An 18,873-nucleotide genomic window follows, 5' to 3' on the forward strand; every position below is an offset into this window, starting at 1 on the left:
TTTTACACAGAAGCATGACCTGGGGCAGAAGAAAGGCTCAGGGCTGCAGAAGGCGGGGAGCCAGAGAGAGGTTTTCCCTCTCCCTGAGGGTGTGGGAGGCGGTGTCTGAGCGCCTGAAGCAGGGAGGTGAGTGGCGCGCCGCCCAGTCCCAGCCCCACCCTCCGCGGGCTCCTGGAGCCCGTGCCATCCCTGCAGCAGAAGGCTGGGGAGCCGGAGGCGCGAGGACTCTGGAGCGGCGCTCCTGCATTCCCGACACCGCGGCTCCAAACCTTGAGAGGACCAAGAGAACTTTCTTTGAACTGCGAACAGTTTTGGTCAACGGGATAGCCTCCCATGCTTTGGCTTCCCGCCTCTTCATTGTGGTTCTGATCCCTCGCTGCTTTCCTTCTCGAACCTGCTGGGGTGCAATCGGGAGCCCGTCTGCGCGCCAGACGGCTGTCCGGACCTGCGAGGGTGGGAGGCGGCCGCCAGCCCTGTCCCCTCGCAGCCCCCGCCCCGCCGCGCAGCGTTGCTCGCCCGGGGTAGCTGGCTGTGCCTGGCGCTCGGGCAGCGCGGGGCATGCAGTCTCTCAACATCACCCGGGAGCAGTTCTCCAGGCTGCTACGGGACCATAACCTGACGCGCGAGCAGTTCATCGCGCGCTATGGGCTGCGGCCGCTTGTCTACACCCCGGAGCTGCCGGGACGCGCCAAGCTGGCCTTCGTGCTCACCAGCGTGCTCATATTTGCCCTAGCGCTCTTTGGCAACGCGCTGGTGGTCTATGTGGTGACCCGCAGCAAGGCCATGCGCACCGTCACGAACATCTTCATCTGCTCCTTGGCGCTCAGCGACCTGCTCATCACCTTCTTCTGCATCCCGGTCACCATGCTACAGAACATCTCTGACACCTGGCTGGGGGGTGAGTCCGCGAGCGCACCTTCTTCTCTAAACCCCAGTCTGCCAAGGGACTCTTCCCGCCCCCTCTATTCCTTACATTTCTGTCTCTACCAAATGAATCCAGTGCTCCTTCTTAGAACTTCCTCACTTGTGCTCACTTGGAGAGAAGTTTTTTGCCACTTTTAATTCAGCCCAACGTTTCTTTTCCTTGTCGCTTAAAGACATAGTTAGGAAAATGCCTAGGAAACGTACAAGGCAGTGAGGTGGGGAGTTGCACCTCTCTCCTGTTATTTCAGCTCCTTTTTCCATAATTACCAGGATTTTCCCTATTTCCAATAAAAGTAAGATAAAAATATTTCACATAATAAAAGTCTCGATATCCGCTCTTCCTGCATACCTCTAGGCTCACTCCACAGTTGCCTCTGTGGCTTCCAAACAGGTATTTGTAGATCTAACTCTTATATGAGGATTTAAACTATTATATATATATATATATATATATATATATATATATATATATATATATATATCTTGGAATAGTCCTTCTTTTTAAAGATTGTATTAACAGTCAAGCAGGGAGAAAGAACACAGAAAACATAACATACCTCCTGCTGACTGATGATGAAGGAGACAGCGATTTGTCCTCCTTCCTTAAAAGGGGAGTGGAAATGGCAGAAAAGCCATTCAGAGTCATTGAACTGGGAGCAGTATGTTGAGGTTGAGAAAAAAATACACACTTCACTTCCCTAAATGATTCAGTCTTTCCAGAGACACAGCTTTAGAGCATCCTTGTAATCCGTAAGCAGTATTGTCTTCTATTGTCACCAGTGTTCTTGGTGTGCCTTGGGGAGGAAGCACAGGTTGTGTTGTACCCCATTGTCATGGATGGGTGCATCCTTGAGGCCTCATCAAAATTCTTAGAAAGTGGTTGGAAATACAGAGGGTGAGAGAAATGGGTCATTATGCCTTTAAACCCTGCCATTTCCACTCCTTTGCTACTTCCTTTAAATCTCACTACGGGTGTTCATTTCATCCTACATTAACAATTTGAGATTTTCTCTCCCTGGCATAGCTTTTTTTCCCCCATTAATTTGCATTGGATTTTATCATTAGTGGGTCAAGAGGCTAAAATCTTTGATTCCCACCTCATCTGTAATGTAAATATTCCCAAAACTAAATTAAACATTAGAGAACATAGCATCCACTTGAGGGTGACACAGTGCAGGAATTTGCAAACTGACTTATGGGTTATAGCCTTTCTTATGCACTCTGATGAAATCATTGTCCTTGGGCATTTTAAAGTTGCCTGGTGCAACTAACTCCGCCAAATTAATGGGTAAACTTTTGGTCATCATATATAACTTATTTTTTGAGGCAATGGTACAGGAGTTTTCATTTCTGCATGTTTCTGAAGACAGATTTATGAAGCATATATGTATTGCTGGATGATTATAGCTCTGTTTGTAAAGATAAACACAGTTAAGAAAAGTGGGGTGTTATACTGGGAATTCAAAGACCTGGATTACTACTTTGGCTCTGATACATGTCGATTCAACACATCTGAGCCTCAGTTTCTCAATAAAATATTAGGAATTCTGGGAGCCTGGAAGTGGAATAAAGCAGATGTTTAGCCCCTAGCCATCCTAGGAGATCAAGCCTGGGAAAGATTACAGGGTGGATCTTTCTTTCAGAGGACTTAGGTGGGCGCTGCAAAGATTTTTCTTAAACTTTCTGTTTTCCTTGCTTCCCCGTTCATGAAGGACATTTCACTTTAGGTTCTAAATGCTGAAAAAGAGTAATACATTGGGTATGTATTTTACAGGTTAGTGTGAGGATAAATGTGTTAGTAAAAGTGCTTTGAAGCAATTTATTATTCCATGAAAGTATAAGGTATTAATTCTATTAAGGATTGTTTGATTTTAGGTGGCTTATGTTTATCTGAGACTAGATTTATAGAATAAATATTCTTATAAATCAAGTAAGTAACACCAAAATTGAAGTTCAGGGGAAAGAAGAGAGCTTGCAGAGTTTCTGGAGAAAGTGATGCAAACAGATTTAACCTGTCCTTTATAGGATAGGATAATAATTGCAACACTCCTTTGATAAATTAACAAAAGAGCTTTCAAGGGAATGTAATCTAATAGTTCAAAGTTAATTCACAGTCTATTAGTCCATAAAGCTATTGAGGATCTTCTTTATGGCAAAGCATTTTACCTTGGTAATACAAAAAAATGAACAAAGCTTATCTAATGACTTTTGGGGCCTCAGAGAATATGAAATATCCCAGAATAAGCAAATCTAGGATTTAATAGAAGAGAATCCATTCTGCTGCAAGAGCACAGAAGTCAGGAAGGCTTTACCAAGGACTTTCGAGCTAGATATTGAGGAATGATTCAGATTGTTCCTAGCAAAGGAAGAAGGTTGGAGTGTGTTCTAGGAACAGGGGTCAATCCAAAGTTTGGAGGAAAGGAAAAGGTGATGAATTCCGGGAATGCTGTGTAAGCCATTTCAAGAATATAGTTTATATGTGAGCAATGGTGGGAAATGAGACAGAAGAGTAGGCTAGTGCAAATGGGGAAGAAAAAGTATATTATCAGTTATACTACACCTAAAATATGAATACCCCTCAAATTCCTTCAGAAGTGAAATAGGAAACATAAATGGAACAGCAGAGACCACTAGGAGGAAACAGTGGAGAAGGAAGTCTGCTACCTCCCCTAAAGCAGGCAGGATCCCTGCAGGCAGGGGTGTCAGATCTTCTTTGGTTGTTGTTGTAGTTACTGCCTTTTTTTTTTTTTTTTTTTTCAGAGAAGCTGGGAATGTGGAATGTTATGATCTTGGCATGTAATTCAAATTTAAAAGTAGAATTGTGTAAAAGAACCTCTCTGTGGGTTTGGCCACGAATAATTCATGAACCTCCAGTTTGTGACTTCTCAAAGCCTCCCTCTCAAACATTTCTGACAAAGGTAGAGCTATAAATGACTGTTGTTTTCTTCTTTAGTCCACTTATCTCCCTTGCTAGGGACCAATGTTACCTACTGAGTCAAAGCCTGCATTTGGACAAGATCTCCAGGTGATTCATAAGCACATGAAAATTTGAGAAGCACCACTATAAGTAATGATTTTCAGACTTGGCTGCCTAGAGAACCTCTTGAGAGACTTTGAAAATGATCTGTGCAGGCCCCAGTCCAAATTAATTACATCTGACTCTCTGGAGCCAGCTTGCACTGACTTACAGAGACCATTGTGTTCATCTTTACTCAGTTCCCCATTCAGGGACATCATATTGTTGGCTTGAAATCAGCCATGGTGGAGCTCATGGATGGCTCAGTCGGTTAAGCATCCAACTTCAGCTCAGGTCATGATCTCACCACAGTTCATGGGTTTGAGCCCCATGTCGGGCTCTGTTCTGACAGCACAGAGCCTGGAGCCTGCTTCAGATTCTGTGTCTTTCTCTCTGCCCCTCCCCTGTTCACGCTCTGTCTCTCTCTCTCAAAAATAAATAAACATTAAAAAAAAAAAAAAAAAGAAGTCGGTCATGGTAGGAGTATTTACACTGTGGACATCAGCAGCTGCAGATCAGTTTCTTTTTTAAAGAAAAAACCCCAAAACTCAAAACCATACAGTTGTCTTCCAGCATACCACTGAGCAAAACTTTGAGTTTCCATTTGTACAGTGGTGACACCATAAATGACAGGTGCAACAAATTATATCCATAAATATTTGGTTTATTTATATGAGTTACACTCAATTTAGAAGATCTTAATTCAGCATCTGAGTTTGCTCAGCATTGAGGAAAGTGTATGTTCAATCCTTCTGTATATCTGGCATTACCATCCTAATGCCAACTCTCTGTGATCAACAGTTGATTTGCTCCCACACTACTCCCCAGAACTTCCGACATGGAGCTGGTAGGAGTAGAGATTCACTGCCCCCAAGAATAGTAAATAGCATTTGCTTATGATTTTTTTTAATCACTAATGTGAGGATGGGGTTTTATTGTCTTAGCAATTAGGAGTCAGGCCTTGGAAGTTCTGTATGCATTCTAGTCACCAATCTGTTTGGTTCAACTTCAGCAGTGAACTTGCCCTTTGTGTTCTTGGCACCACAGAATTTACCTATCCTTATCTGCTGGCTGTTCTTCCTTATTTTGTCTCTTTTTTTCGTTCTTTAATATATTTCTTCGAAATATCTAAATGTTCCTCCAAATTTACTGACAGTATGGTGAAATTTTTTTCAACTAAATTCAGTACAATAGATTTTGCTTCTGAACAATGCTCCAGAACACTTTTCTCTCTTCTCTAGGTGTCCATAAGCTTCTCTTTTTCCTTCTTACTTCGCTTTCTATATATCAGTCTTTTTCTCTATATTCTTTCCTTCAGTGATTCTCATACTTTCTCTCATTTTTTGAGTGTGTGTCACCTGAAGCCTGGTACTCAATCTCTTTTCTTCCATTGTTCATTTCTGCATAGAGGCTACAATCAGGACTCTCCTTTTGTTGGTGATAATTCTGAAACCAGTATCTAATTATCTAATTATTGTAAGCCATAATCTCTCTTATCTGTAAAGTAGGCATTTACACATGGATATCTAATTAGCATCCACCATTCTCTCACCTTACTTTGTCTCCCTGCCCAGGGTCGAAATTATTATTAATAGTACTATGAGTCATTCTTGTATTCACCATCCTCTGAATATCTGCTGTGTGCACTGGAATATTGTAAGTGTAGAGAAAGCTGTGTCCTTGTGGAACTGCCAGGTTTCAGTTAGAGCAAGAAGGGGGAGGTGCCATTCAAAGAAAACATGGGTGAGGCAGGGGGTTTCGTTGATGTCAGAGATCCAGAGTGCACTATGGAGAAAGCAGGGGGGGGGGGGGGCGTGTTAGGGAATGGGACCTTGGGTCATAGTGGGGATATCAAGAGCCTAGATTGGGTCCAGGGGCAAGGGATGGTCTAGGAGAATAGGACTCATGGTGACTGAGATAAAAGTGAACTTAAAACATGAAGGGATTAATTCTAAAGTCTTTCCAGAAGGAGTTGGGAAATCAGTTCTAATCTTACCCTCCTTTATGGTTCTCAGCATTAATAAATTGAGATGCGGAGGCCTTGATGGCCTTGCCAGGAGCCCACAGGTCTCTCTGCTGGCTTTCATCCTGCTGGGGGTGTAGTCACAGCCAGGGGAAGTGTGCACCCAGAGCTCTATGCATCTCCCTGCAATCCTGTTGTGGGCACTGAAAAGAATTTTCTAATGATGACTGGCAAATTGACTAAAAGCAATTACAAAAAAGGAGTTCCAAAAATACCCTAAGTAATGGCAGCCTCACTGGGAGAAGTGTACTTTCACATACACTTACTACATTTGAAGACTACTTGCTTAGGTAAAAAAAAAAAAATGTGAAAATTAATTTTTTCAGTAGCTGATAGGAAAATTCCTATTAGAGCAGTGATTCTCAATCTTGCCAACAGATGGAATCACTTGGGGGAATTCTTAAAATGATGACTGTTCTGGGGCCCCTGGGTGGCTCAGTCGGTTAAGCGTCCGACTTCTGCTCAGGTCATGATCTCGCAGTCCGTGAGTTCGAGCCCCGTGTCGGACTCTGTGCTGACAGCTCAGAGCCTGGAGCCTGTTTCAGATTCTGTGTCTCCTTCTCTCTCTGACCCTCCCCCGTTCATGCTCTGTCTCTCTCTGTCTCAAAAATAAATAAACGTTAAAAAAAATTTAAAAAAAAATGATGACTGTTCCTACCCCTTAGAGATTCTGATTTAATTGGGCTGAATGTGATACCTAGGTACTGGATTTTCAGAAGTTCCTGAATTGTATAATTTGTAGCCAAGGTTGAGAACCACTGATGTAGGGTAAATGTTGACAGCACCAAGGCTTGGGCTATTGTGAAGGTGAAAAGAAATAATGGATGTAAAGTGCTTAAATAGCACAGTGCCTGCTACCTATGCCAGCACACGTTTGCTATGTGTTGTATAAAAAAAAGCAATCGGAATTAGAATGCTTGGAAAATACAAAAGTAAGCTGCATAAAATGGAATCCAACATGGAACTCTGAGACAGTTCTCCCATTGTACCCAGCCACGTCTTTACTAAAGCCATACACTTTTTTGGAGTCTTTCATGGTGGATTTAGAAAGAAGTCAAAAATGATTAAAATGTTGGGCTGATGTAAGATGAAAGACAAAAAGAATTATTCTCTCACTTGGAGAATGAAACTCTAATTTAACATTTTTAAATAAAAAAAAATTTTTTTCAATGTCTATTTATTTTAGAGAGACTGGCCAACTGTGAGCAGGGGAGGGGCAGAGAGAGAGAGGGAGAGAGAGAGAGAAAGAGAGAGAGAGAGAGACATGGAATCTGAAGTAGGCTCCTGGCTCCGCGCTGTCAGCACAGAGCCCAAGGCAGGGCTTGAACTCACAAACTATGAGATCATGATGGGGGCAAAACTCGGACCCTTAACTGACTGAGCCCCGGGGTGCCCCTGAAACTTAGCACACCCCACAGCAAGGTTTTCAGTGCATGTTACCCAGAGCCATGGTGGCTGGTGTCAGTGTGTATGGAACAGGTGGGTTCCCCGGCTTTATCAAAATAGCCCCCTTCTCTCTTGTTAATAAATGGGGTTTTGCATAACATTTCATATTTGTGAAAAAGGATTTTACTGGAAGAAAGAACTGGAAGGAGGGAGGGTGAGAAAAAAACGAACACTCACTGTACACAACACAGAAATTCAGGTGAGTTTTTAGAGATTTCAGCTTGATAAATTGTGAAATAGGTTATTAAAGGAAATTGTTGAACATTATGTGGTGAAAAGATCTTAATTAGGGGGGCCAGCTCAGAGCAGAGGGATTAGACTGGAACTATTTCATTATTTGATTGGTGATTAGAAAACATCACTTACACATGTTATAATAATTTTCTCTTTTCCTATAGCATTTCAGAAACTTCAGAGTTTCTGGGGGAAATTTAAATATGGTGAAACTGATGTAAAATCAACAGTATTATGGGGCTTTTTAAAAACCTTTTAATGGGAATGATGAAAGCTCTTGACGAAGAGTAGACTCACTAAAAAAAATAAAAGAAAGAAATCAAAGAGAGACCCAATGGTAGTTTGGAACTCAAATGAAAAAATGTGCCAAGGCTAACCTCTGGGTGATCTTCTCTAAAATCAATTATGGGCACACTTTAAGAAGAAAAGATACCATGGTCAAGAAATTCACTAAGTTTTCTTGGAAGGCTGCAGGATGGTAGTAAAAGCAGTGGGATTTGTATGCGTCTCTACGTAGAGACAACAGCATTTCATGGTTAAAATAAGGACACAGAAGGGATGCCTGGGTGGCTCAGTCGGTTAATCATCTGACTCTTGACTTCAGCTCAGGTCATGATCTTGCAATTTGTGAAATTGAGCCCTGTCGTGGGGCTCTGCGCTGACAATGCAGATCCTGCTTGGGATTCTCTTTCTCCCTCTCTCTCTGCCCCTCCCCCCATACACGTGCTCAAAATCAATAAATAAACTTTTTTTTTTTAATTTTTTTTAACGTTTATTTATTTTTGAGACAGAGAGAGACAGAGCATGAACGGGGGAGGGTCAGAGAGAGGGAGACACAGAATCTGAAACAGGCTCCAGGCTCTGAGCTGTCAGCACAGAGCCCGACGCAGGGCTCGAACTCACGGAGTGCGAGATCATGACCTGAGCCGAAGTCGGCCGCTCAACCGACTGAGCCACCCAGGCGCCCCAAATAAACTTTTTTTAAAAAGGGACACAAAAGGATTTGGCAATGACAAAACTTGGAAAAATTCATTGGGCACTTAAGAGGCATAAAAAAAAATCTCTTTTTCATTTGCTTTTCTAAAATAGAGCTTAGCATGTTTTTTGGCCAGTGGTTGGTTTATTATAATTCTTGTTTGCAACTAGAGAAGCCCATTTTAAACTAACTTAAGAAAAGGAGCGGGCGGCGGGGGGGCGGGCGGGGGGGAGGTATTCTGACTCATGGAACTGAAAAACTCAGGATTAGGGTTAGCTTCTGGCACAGCTGGATCTAGGTCCTCTGACAGTGACTCCGGAGGCCCACCATCCTTCCTCTCTGTGCCCAGCCTCACTTCCTTCTGTTTTGCAGCTTCATTCTTGGAATATCTTTTTCAGGTAGTATGAAAGATGGTCCTGGAGCTATAGGGTCACATTTTCTTTAAAACTCCCTATCTCAACTCAAATGTGTATCCACAGATAATTTTGTTGTCTTGATTCCTGCTTTAAAATTAAGTATTGATTTCATTTTTTTAAAGTTTATTTATTTTGAGAAAGTGTGAGCGAGGGAGGGGCAGAGAGTAAGGGAGACAGAGAATCTGAAACAGGCTCTGTGAGCTGTTAACAAGGAGCCAGAGGGGTCGGTCTCCTGAAAGGTGAGATCATGACCTGAGCTGAAATCAGGAGTCGGAAACTTAGACGCTTAACCAACTGAGCCGCCTAGGCGCCCCTGAAGATTGATTTCTAATTATTAATTTTTAAGTACTCAAGTGTTTATTGTTCTTATCTATCTAGGCAAGACAAAATTTGTTCTTCTTGTGGCTGTTTCTGAGAAATACATCGCGTATAGTACCAGAAAGATTGTAGATTATTAAGGACTAGTGGAATTCTCCTTAAAATGTAATGTGTTCTTATAACACAGGAGAAATAAAAGAGGTAAAAAGACAGTTTGGTTCAGGGGCGCCTAGGTCGCTCAGGTGACCGACTTAGGCTCAGGTCACGATCTTGCGGTTCATATGTTCGAGCCCCGTGTCCCACTCTGTGCTGACAGCTCAGAGCCTGGAGCCTGCTTCGGATCCTGTGTCTCCCTCTCTCTCTGCCCCTGCCCTGCTCATGCTGCCTCTCTCTGTGTGTCAAAATAAATAAACATTAAAAAATTATAAAAAAAATTAATATAAATCAAAATGAGTAGGTCCTTAGTGTGGACAATACTGGGTTTTAATCCTGTCGCACCATTTATGACTCACAAGTTACTGTACTATTAACTACATTTCCTTGCATTCCATCTGCTCCTATTAGGAGATGTTATACGATGTTATAAGCTGAGAAGTTATAAAATAATGTCTGATGTTGCCCCCCAGTGGACAATGTAGCAGCATACATTACATCAAAATGCAAGATTTACATCATACTATATTTTATCAAAAATATTAATGCATATTCAGTTCTTATGATTTCCCATTGTATTTCAGTATGAAGTATACAATATTTACACATTTCCACCTATAAAACTTTTCACCTATAAAACTTGAAACGAGGTTGAAAGTCTCTTTCAATACATGTAAAAAAAAATATTTAAAAAAATCTCTTCTTTGTAGAATTGAGATGCATTTAATATCTGCAGTGTTATTTGCAGGTTGACAAACACAGTGTTTCATACTGGGACAATTGTTTTATTTCTCCTTGCTGTAGCTTCTTCATCTGTAAATTTGGGAAACGTATGCATACTTTATAGGGCTGCTGTGAGAGTGAATGACCCTGTATGTGAAGGACCCAGAACTTAGTGGGCACCCAAAGAAAGGAAGCTAATTGTGACTTACGGCTGCAAATTATTACTATTTAAATGTTAGGGTGGCACCTGGGTGACTCAATTGGTTAAGCATCTGACCCTTGATTTCGGCTCAGGTCGTGATCTCATAGTTGTTGAGGTGGAGCCCTGCATCGGGCTTTGTGCCGATGGTGCGGAGCCCGCTTGGGATTTCTCTCTTCCTCTCTCTCTGCCTACCCCCTGCTTGTGTTCTCTCTCACTCTCAAAAAAATAAATAAACATTAAGATAAAATAAAATAAATAAAATAAAATAAAATAAAATGTAAATTTTATTTTAATTTGGTTTATAGACAATAAGGATGATAGAGTTTAAAAAAAACTGTAATTACAGAATTAATTTCTCAATGACATATGATATGCACTTATATAAAACAACTATAAATAGTCCCATCCACATATAACTTAGTTTTGTTAACAAAGCCTTGAATAATTACCATGAAAATATTTACTTCTATATTCAATGAAAAGTCAAACTAATCATTTGTAGTCTAAACACAGAAAAGAGTACTTACTTTTGTTCATTTCGGAAGCAATAACATATCCTGAAAAGAGGCTTAAGTGGTAAAAGACTTGTTGGGGCCGATATAGATTTTGTAGTTCCTTGCAAGGCCCATGTGTCTTTCCAGGACACTGCAGACCATAGGCACCGTGTTGCCACGCTAGTATTAATACAGACACGTCCTGCTATGCTGGCACAGGGCACGGTTTCTCTTTCTGCAACGGGTTGCGTTTCATCACCTGTTTCTGCCCCATTTGTGCACAGTTTTGCCTACATAGTTAGACCTCATATGCTAGTTTCTGGGATCTGGAGGACAAATTTCTGAAATAAAAAGTTGTCCTGGTCTTTTCCTCAGAAACTTTCACGAGAACAGACTCCTGCATATTTACTCTCAGTGGTTCTGCCCACCTGTGTACTAAAGTTTGGAGCCCTAACACACAACACATATTCCCAGAAGTCCATATTGACTCAGCTTTAGAAGTACTGTCAGGTTATTCTACAGATAGGGCAACATGTGTGGCTTTTTAAAACTTTTCCTCTACTGCAATATCTACAAACAATAAGGGATTTATTTTTTATAAGGAGGAATTTTATTGAGTCAAAATCGAATCCAAGTATCAATATAGACCTAATCCAAGCAGTGATTTCTTCAGTGGATTCTGAGGAAGAACAGTTTTACTTAAAAAAAAAAAAATCAGAGTGATGGAGCTTTGAAAATTAGCACTGGTCTATTGCTTAAAATGAATTAAATGAAGACTTAATGACATAAAACATCACTCTAAGCAAGATCCGGTTAAAATTTTGTATTACCTATAAATAGAATCATTAGGTGTAAAATATAGATCTTCACACTGTGTTTGCAAGATGCAAAAATAGCTGGTCTATTCAATAAACACATTATTCAAATTAGATTTTCAGTGTTGAGGAAATAATACATGTGAATTTTATGACTTTGAAGACACAATCTATTTGCCTGTTTTTGGTCTTCTGCATTAGAAGGTAAGCTCCATAAAGTCAAAGACTTCATCTCTCTTGTTTATCCATCATTTAGTTAATTGCATGGTAATAGTTCTCAGTATCACCTAGTAGCTTCTCAATAAATATTTTTGGATGCATTAAAGTATATCACCTTATTCGTCATTGTACTAATATTTGAGACTTTTAAGGAATCAGTTGTATTTATTTTCGCAACATGCGGAAGAATGAGATTATATTTATCTTTTGTATATATTTTTGCTTTTTTTTGGTTGCAAGGAATGAAGATTCAATTTACCTCAAATAATTGGAGTATGGCAAGCCTATTTTGTAGTAAAGAATAGAGGGATCTCCTTTGAATTTAGGGACAGTAGCAGGTAGGTCTCATGAAAACTGAAGTGGGATCCAAAGCAGCAGCTATGTGGAGTTCAGCATGAAGACTTCATGAATCTCCAGGGCTCAGCCATGAATGTGACTTTGCTCCAGTCCACCAGTGGACAAAAACTTGCTTATTAAGTCTGATTGCTTTGTACTACCATGGTGTACAATCATTTGGTTTGGTCGGTCTTTTTACCATTACATATCTTTCCCTTTCTGCTTTCTATTCTTGGAAAGCTGAATAAATCCTAGGGTTCCAGGTGGCTCAGGCTTGGTACAGTGTCACATTCAAAGAGACTTAGTCCAGTGACCAACACTAATGTAAAATAATTTTGATCAAAGAAATTTTCAAAGATTTTAGTTCATTACTCACAAAATTATTTCTTGAAATCCCTCTCTTCCATTTCATTCAGGTCTTTAATATTACACGTAGTAGTGCCCCACAAAACTTTTTTCACCATGCAAAGATCATGTGTCTTTTCAGAACACCCCAGACTGTACTTCTGCCTCAGTGATATTAATTCAAAAGCTATCACTGACTTGTGCCCTCATCTTGTAATGCAGGATGTCAAGGTCTCTCAACTTCCCTATCCCATCCCAAGGAAGCCTCCCTTGGTTAAGAACATATGCTTCAGTTACCTGTGGGCATTCTTACTACCTACTTCTTTCTATTCATCCTCATCAGTCTTTTCTCAGGTCTCCCTATTTCTATTCCTTCTCTACCCATCTCCCTCCGTCTCCTACCCTCTCCCTCTCTGTCTTTAAATCTCAGTCTTATTTATGCAAATATCCCATCCTGATATGTGACCCCAATTATTACATACAATCTGGTTAATGAAACAGCCCATAGAGAGAACCATCCAGCAGGCATGTCTTTGAGTTAAAGAGAAAAGGGTAGAGGAGAGAAAGAAGCCAGGAGAACTCTAATGCTCATTTTATCCCTGTCGTATTTGTTTGTCTTTAGATTTTCTACTTTCTCATAACCCTTGTGGCCGCCACTCTTACTCATGACTTTTCTATATATCTATCGGCTTCATCTCACAGTCCTTATTCTGTTTCCTATGTCTTAATCCAAAGAGAAGGAATTTGACTGGCTTAGACTTTGGGCCCAAATGTCAGCAAAAGGCTAGGAGGAATAGGTGGGTTCATGTGACCCATGGGTTCATATGGGGCCACTCCTTCGACAGAGTTGGAGAGAAAAGGCAGTGCATTTGCCTGGCAGGATTGGCCTGAGATAAAATATAGTTTTGGCTCCTTCTTTAGGAAATTCCTAGAGGCCGCAAAATGCACTAGGTTTGCATGGAATCCAGAGAGGTTAACTGACTAATTTATGTCTCTTAAACTATCTGTGAAATTCTCAAATTTTTGGAAGAACAGTTCTCTGTAATATATTTGTGAAGTTATTTCAATAACAATGATGAACATTTCAAGTCAGCTAAGCATGAATCTTGGTTAGTTATTTCAATTGCCTTTGCTTTTTATCCTTTTCAGACTTCATTTTTAAAGGCCTTTCTTGTAGTAAATATGTCAAAGAAAGACTTTTTCTGTTTTTTAAAGCAACTCTGTACACTTACACCCATTTTCTCTCTTCCTGGAGAAAGGTATATAGCATAAAGGAAAAAAAAAACTTTTAAAAAGGAAGAGAACTGGGGAAAAACATCCACATTTTTCTAATATTGTCAGAAAATCTTGACTTACAGATGTTACTGACAGATGGGAAACTGACTATATGAGAATGGAATTTTATTATCTTCCATTAAAAACTTTAAGGAAATCTCTAACAGAAAAATAATTATTCAGAGAGAAGCATACAAGTCAAAATTGTATACTGAGCTATTTGGGTACTGCATGGTTTTCATACATCTTTTCAACATGTTTTCAGCTCTAGGTAGTAGCAATGGTGGAGTATTACAGACAATCGAAGGGTTTTTTGTTTGTTTGCTTGTTTTTTTTTTAAGTTCCTGAAATAAAGGGGTAAATAAAAAGTGGCTGCTTCACTGGTAACTAGAAGGAACTTTATCTGGGGGTAAACTGTACTGATTCCTTTAATTTGAAAAGGGAAAAGGAGCTAAGTGTCTGGAAAGAGCCTAAGGAAAGGAGACGCTGCCCCTTTGCTAAAACAGTTCTTCTGCCAGGTGTAAGAGGTCATTAGGTCAAGAGGTGGTAGGACCCACCTCTCATGGCCCAGTTACCTTGGTAACAAAAATGGGCGAGGAAAGAGCATTCCCTAACAGCAAAATAGAAAGTCTTCAATATACTGTGTACTTTCCTTGCTGTTTAGAATCTGCTCCATGGACCACCAGCAGCAGCAGCACCTGGAACCTTGTTAGAAACTGTCTCAGACCCCATCCTGGGCTTACGACCTATGTGGTCCATATGCACAACGGAGTTTGAGGCTGGTTTATAATATACCATTGCTGTGTTACACTTTTGCTTCTGATGAACATGGGATAGATTCTTTTGACCAAAGGTGAAAGACCATTGAGCACTTTTCATTAGCAAATAGAATGGCTAAATACACCTCTTTGATTACCTATTGTACCATAGAGGCAGTTACTACAGTAACCAGGACTTATGCCATTATTTTCTTCCAAGTCATCATTATACCCAGAAGGGTACAGAATTTTATATACAATCAACTTTATTTATCTGCTTGATTTGTTGTGACAAAAACCAAGCTGATCCAAATTTAATGGGTGAAAATTTCCTGAGTAAGTAAGCTTTTACGAAACTGTTTGCTGTGATTTTTCAGAAATTACATTTTTCCTTAATAAACTTCTAGGATATTGAGTGCTTTTTCTGCTTTCTGTAGCCTAGGTGTGGATTTTCAGAGTGAAATCGATGGGATTTTGTTGTCAAAAGATATTATTTAAATAGATTTTTATAGAATTTTTACCATTTATTCATTTATTCATTCATTTACTCATCCAACTAGTGTTTATTGACTGCCTAGTAGATGCCAGCCACAATGTCAAACTTGAGATACAAGGGTGAACAGTACGCCGTGTAGACTGTGTAAAGATTTTGAGAGACATCAGGCTTCCTGGAAAATACAAGTAGCTCCATAGCCCTGGAGTTTAGCATTCAAAGGGGAAGTGGTGAGAGATAAAGCTAGAGAGAAAAGGAAGACAGATCATGAAGAGCCTTCTACTGCTATGTTAAGGAGTTTGAACTTCATTTTGGAGCAGAGGCATCACTGTTCTAAGGCAGTGAATTTCAGAGTATGAGTTGTAACTTATTAATGAGTCATGAAGTCATTTGGTGAGTCAGGATTAGCAACTGAAGAAAAATACAAATATATTAAATATATTAGAATAGAGAATATCAAAGATCATTTACATAATAAAACTTTTGGTTACATGTGTACACACACACACACACACACACACACACACACATATACACACACACATACACACAGTAAGAAATACTTTTATTTATGTGTGTGTGTGTGTGTAATATAAAGGTATTTCTTATTGAGGTGAGAACCACTGCTGGAAAGGGAGTCGGGCTAGAGCAAGTCCAGTTGACCATAAACAGGTTAGACCAGCAGAACTCAGCAGCGCTTTGATTTGGGTGTGTGGCTACACAGTGGCTATACTTTGTTTTGGCCAACTGTCAGGATTGGGTTACTAAACTGGAGGAATTACCGCTTCTCGGCCTTTTGGCTAAGATCAAGTGTGGAGGAATTGATGATGCAATTTATAAGGAACACAGATAATCAAAAAATCGATTTACCTATGGTTGTTAATAAAGTAGTAAGTCTTTTGTATCCATTTTGGAATGTGTGGGTGTAAATGAGACTGACAAAGGCAAATTGTTTAGATTATGCCAAAAGATGTAAGCACTGGCTGAGTAGAAGAATGGCTGTCTTACATATGATTTTTGCCTAGGGCCTCCTAGCTCTCTGTTTGTATTACTGTTACTTATTACTATTTATTAGTAATTTCATTACTATTATTAATAAAAACAGCTTTTATTGAAAAAAAAGTATGGTGTACTCTCTGTGGATAATGTATTTTAATTTTCGGACTGTGTTAAGTTAGATATTAGTAAATTATAGCATAGGAGACCCATCACTCAAATAAAATTTAGGAAAATATTACCCCAATAAGATTCAAAAAACTAGTGTTTAGAAAAACAGGGTGGGAAAGCAATAAGAAATGTGAAAGGTGTAGAGATGAGATGTGGAAAAGAAGGAATGGAGATAATCAACATCTTCCGAGTCTAAATACACACACGGGTAGCTAATAGAGTTGTATTAATTGGGCAAGTAGTGAAGTAATTTAAAGGAATTTAAAAGAAATAACATTGCTGCTTCTAAACCAGTGTGGCACACTGAATACACACTTCTTTTGTAAAGCCTTCACTAATTACTTAAAATCTGTTATCTAGGGGCTATTTTTCATGGTGGCTAAGAGCATAGACTCTGGAGCCAGACTGCTTGCTCCATCATGTGGAATATAGGAATGACCTTAGGGAATTTGGTTTAGTCCTCATTTCTTTCTACAGCTGGAGATGTTAGCAATTCCTACCTTATAGTGTTGCTATGAGGATTTTATGGAGTTTATGGCTTGAGTTAATGCTTGCTAGAACAATACCTGGCATATGGCAAATGCTCAGTAAATATTACTGGAATGGAAGTTAGTGTTTTAACTTTGAACATCATCACTAGTTTCTCAGCCAAAGACATTGCTGGAAGATATAGGACACTAAACAGTGACATAAGAAGAGAGAGCAGGGGAGATCAGAGGTGGAATTTCATGCTGTTGCAAAACTCTAGAAGTTAATGAGAGCAGTGCAGAGAAAGAGATGAAAGGTAACATATTAGTCAGGGCTCTCCAGGGAAACTGAATATGTATATATTGCATATATACACATATATATTATATACTGTATATATATACACATATATATATGTGTGTGTATATATATATATACACATACATATACATATATATGTATATACATATATACATACATATATATACACATACATATACATATATATGTGTATATATACAGTATATAATATATAGTATATAATATAGTATATAGTATGTAATATAGTATATAATATATAATGTATAATATATAGTATATATACTATACTATATAGTATATAGTATATAGTATAGTATATATACTATAGTATATAGTATAGTATATAGTATATATAAAGTATATAGTATATATATAATATAGTATATAATATATAATAGTATATAATATATATAGTATATCATATACAGTATATAGCATATAGTATATACTAGTATATAGTATGTATATAGTATATACTATATAATATATAGTATATATATTTAGCATATAGTATATAGTATAGTATATAGTATATATATGTATATAGTATATACTATATATAGTATATACTATATAATATTATATAGTATATACTATATATGTACATATGTAGTATATGCTATATATATATATATATACTATTATAATTTATTATAATGATTGGCTCACATAGTTATGGATGTTGAAGAGTCCCACAACATGTTGTTTGCAAGCTGGAGACACAGGAAACCCACTGCTGGTGGCAGTTCAAAGGCCTGAGAGACAGAGAATCAATGTGTAGATTCCAGTCCATGTCTGAAGGCCTGAGAACCAGAGATGTCCAGGGAAGAAGAAGAAAATTGGTTTCTCAGCTCAAGCAGGCAGGCAGAGAGCAAACTCAACCTTCCTCTGCCTTTTTGTTCTATTTAGGCTCTCAACAGATTAAATGATGTCCACTCCTGTTGGGAAGGGCCATCTGCTTTACTCAGTTCACCAGTTCAAATGCTGATCTCTTTTAGAAACAACCTCACAGACACACCTAGATATACTGCTTAGCCAGATATGTGGGCATCCTATGATCCAGTCAAATTGACATCAAATTAACAAGAATTCATCTATAAAACATAAACCTCCTTTTACAACTAGTCCTTTCAAGAATAGTGATTCAGATAAAACAGAGAAAGAATAGAAAAGAAGAAAACAAAACCATAAGTCACTAAACATATATTCATTGGCATTATTTTTAGTTATAATTTATTTGAATATGATTATGTATCTGATGGTATGCTAGAGCTAGCTTGCACCAGCTCATGAGAACCACCTGTGTGCATTTCTTTCCAACTCCACATCCACTAATACCATGTTGGTAGTTTGGAATTGGCCACGGTGAGAGTATTTACAGGAGGGATATTCACAAACACTACAAATCATAATCTTTTTTCTTTTTAACTTGGAAAGCTGGTTTTTAATAATTACCAGCATATCTTCACTTGTATCCCTTGTAATGTAGATGATAAACAATAGACAGCATTCTAGGTATTACTTGCCACTATTGGTGTAATGTATATTTTTCTTTTGTCATTTCTCAATTAGATTTAGTTCATTTTTAAATGCTTTTTTTTAAATGCTTATTTATTTTGAGAGAGAGAAAGAGCATTAACGGGAAAGGAACAGAAAGAGAGGAAGAGAGAGAATCCCAAGCAGGCTCCAAGCCGTCAGCATAGAGCCCCATGCAGGGCTCCATCCACCAACTGCAAAATCATGACCTGAGC

General features: G+C 39.0%; 1 protein-coding gene across 2 annotated transcripts in view; it reads left to right on the forward strand.

Moving 5' to 3' along the window:
• The first annotated feature begins 208 nt into the window (after positions 1-208).
• Positions 209-18,873, forward strand: part of QRFPR (pyroglutamylated RFamide peptide receptor) — a 47,073-nt gene continuing 28,408 nt past the window's right edge. For both annotated transcript variants that reach the window (XM_019418812.2, XM_019418820.2), the window contains exon 1: positions 209-898. In XM_019418812.2, the coding sequence (XP_019274357.1) occupies positions 559-898 (340 nt within the window). In that variant the 5' untranslated portion in view covers positions 209-558. The remainder of the gene's footprint in view (positions 899-18,873) is intronic.

The sequence above is a fragment of the Panthera pardus genome, unplaced genomic scaffold (assembly GCF_024362965.1).
Source record: "Panthera pardus isolate Hobbes unplaced genomic scaffold, ASM2436296v1 HiC_scaffold_13, whole genome shotgun sequence".
Taxonomy (NCBI): domain Eukaryota; kingdom Metazoa; phylum Chordata; class Mammalia; order Carnivora; family Felidae; genus Panthera; species Panthera pardus.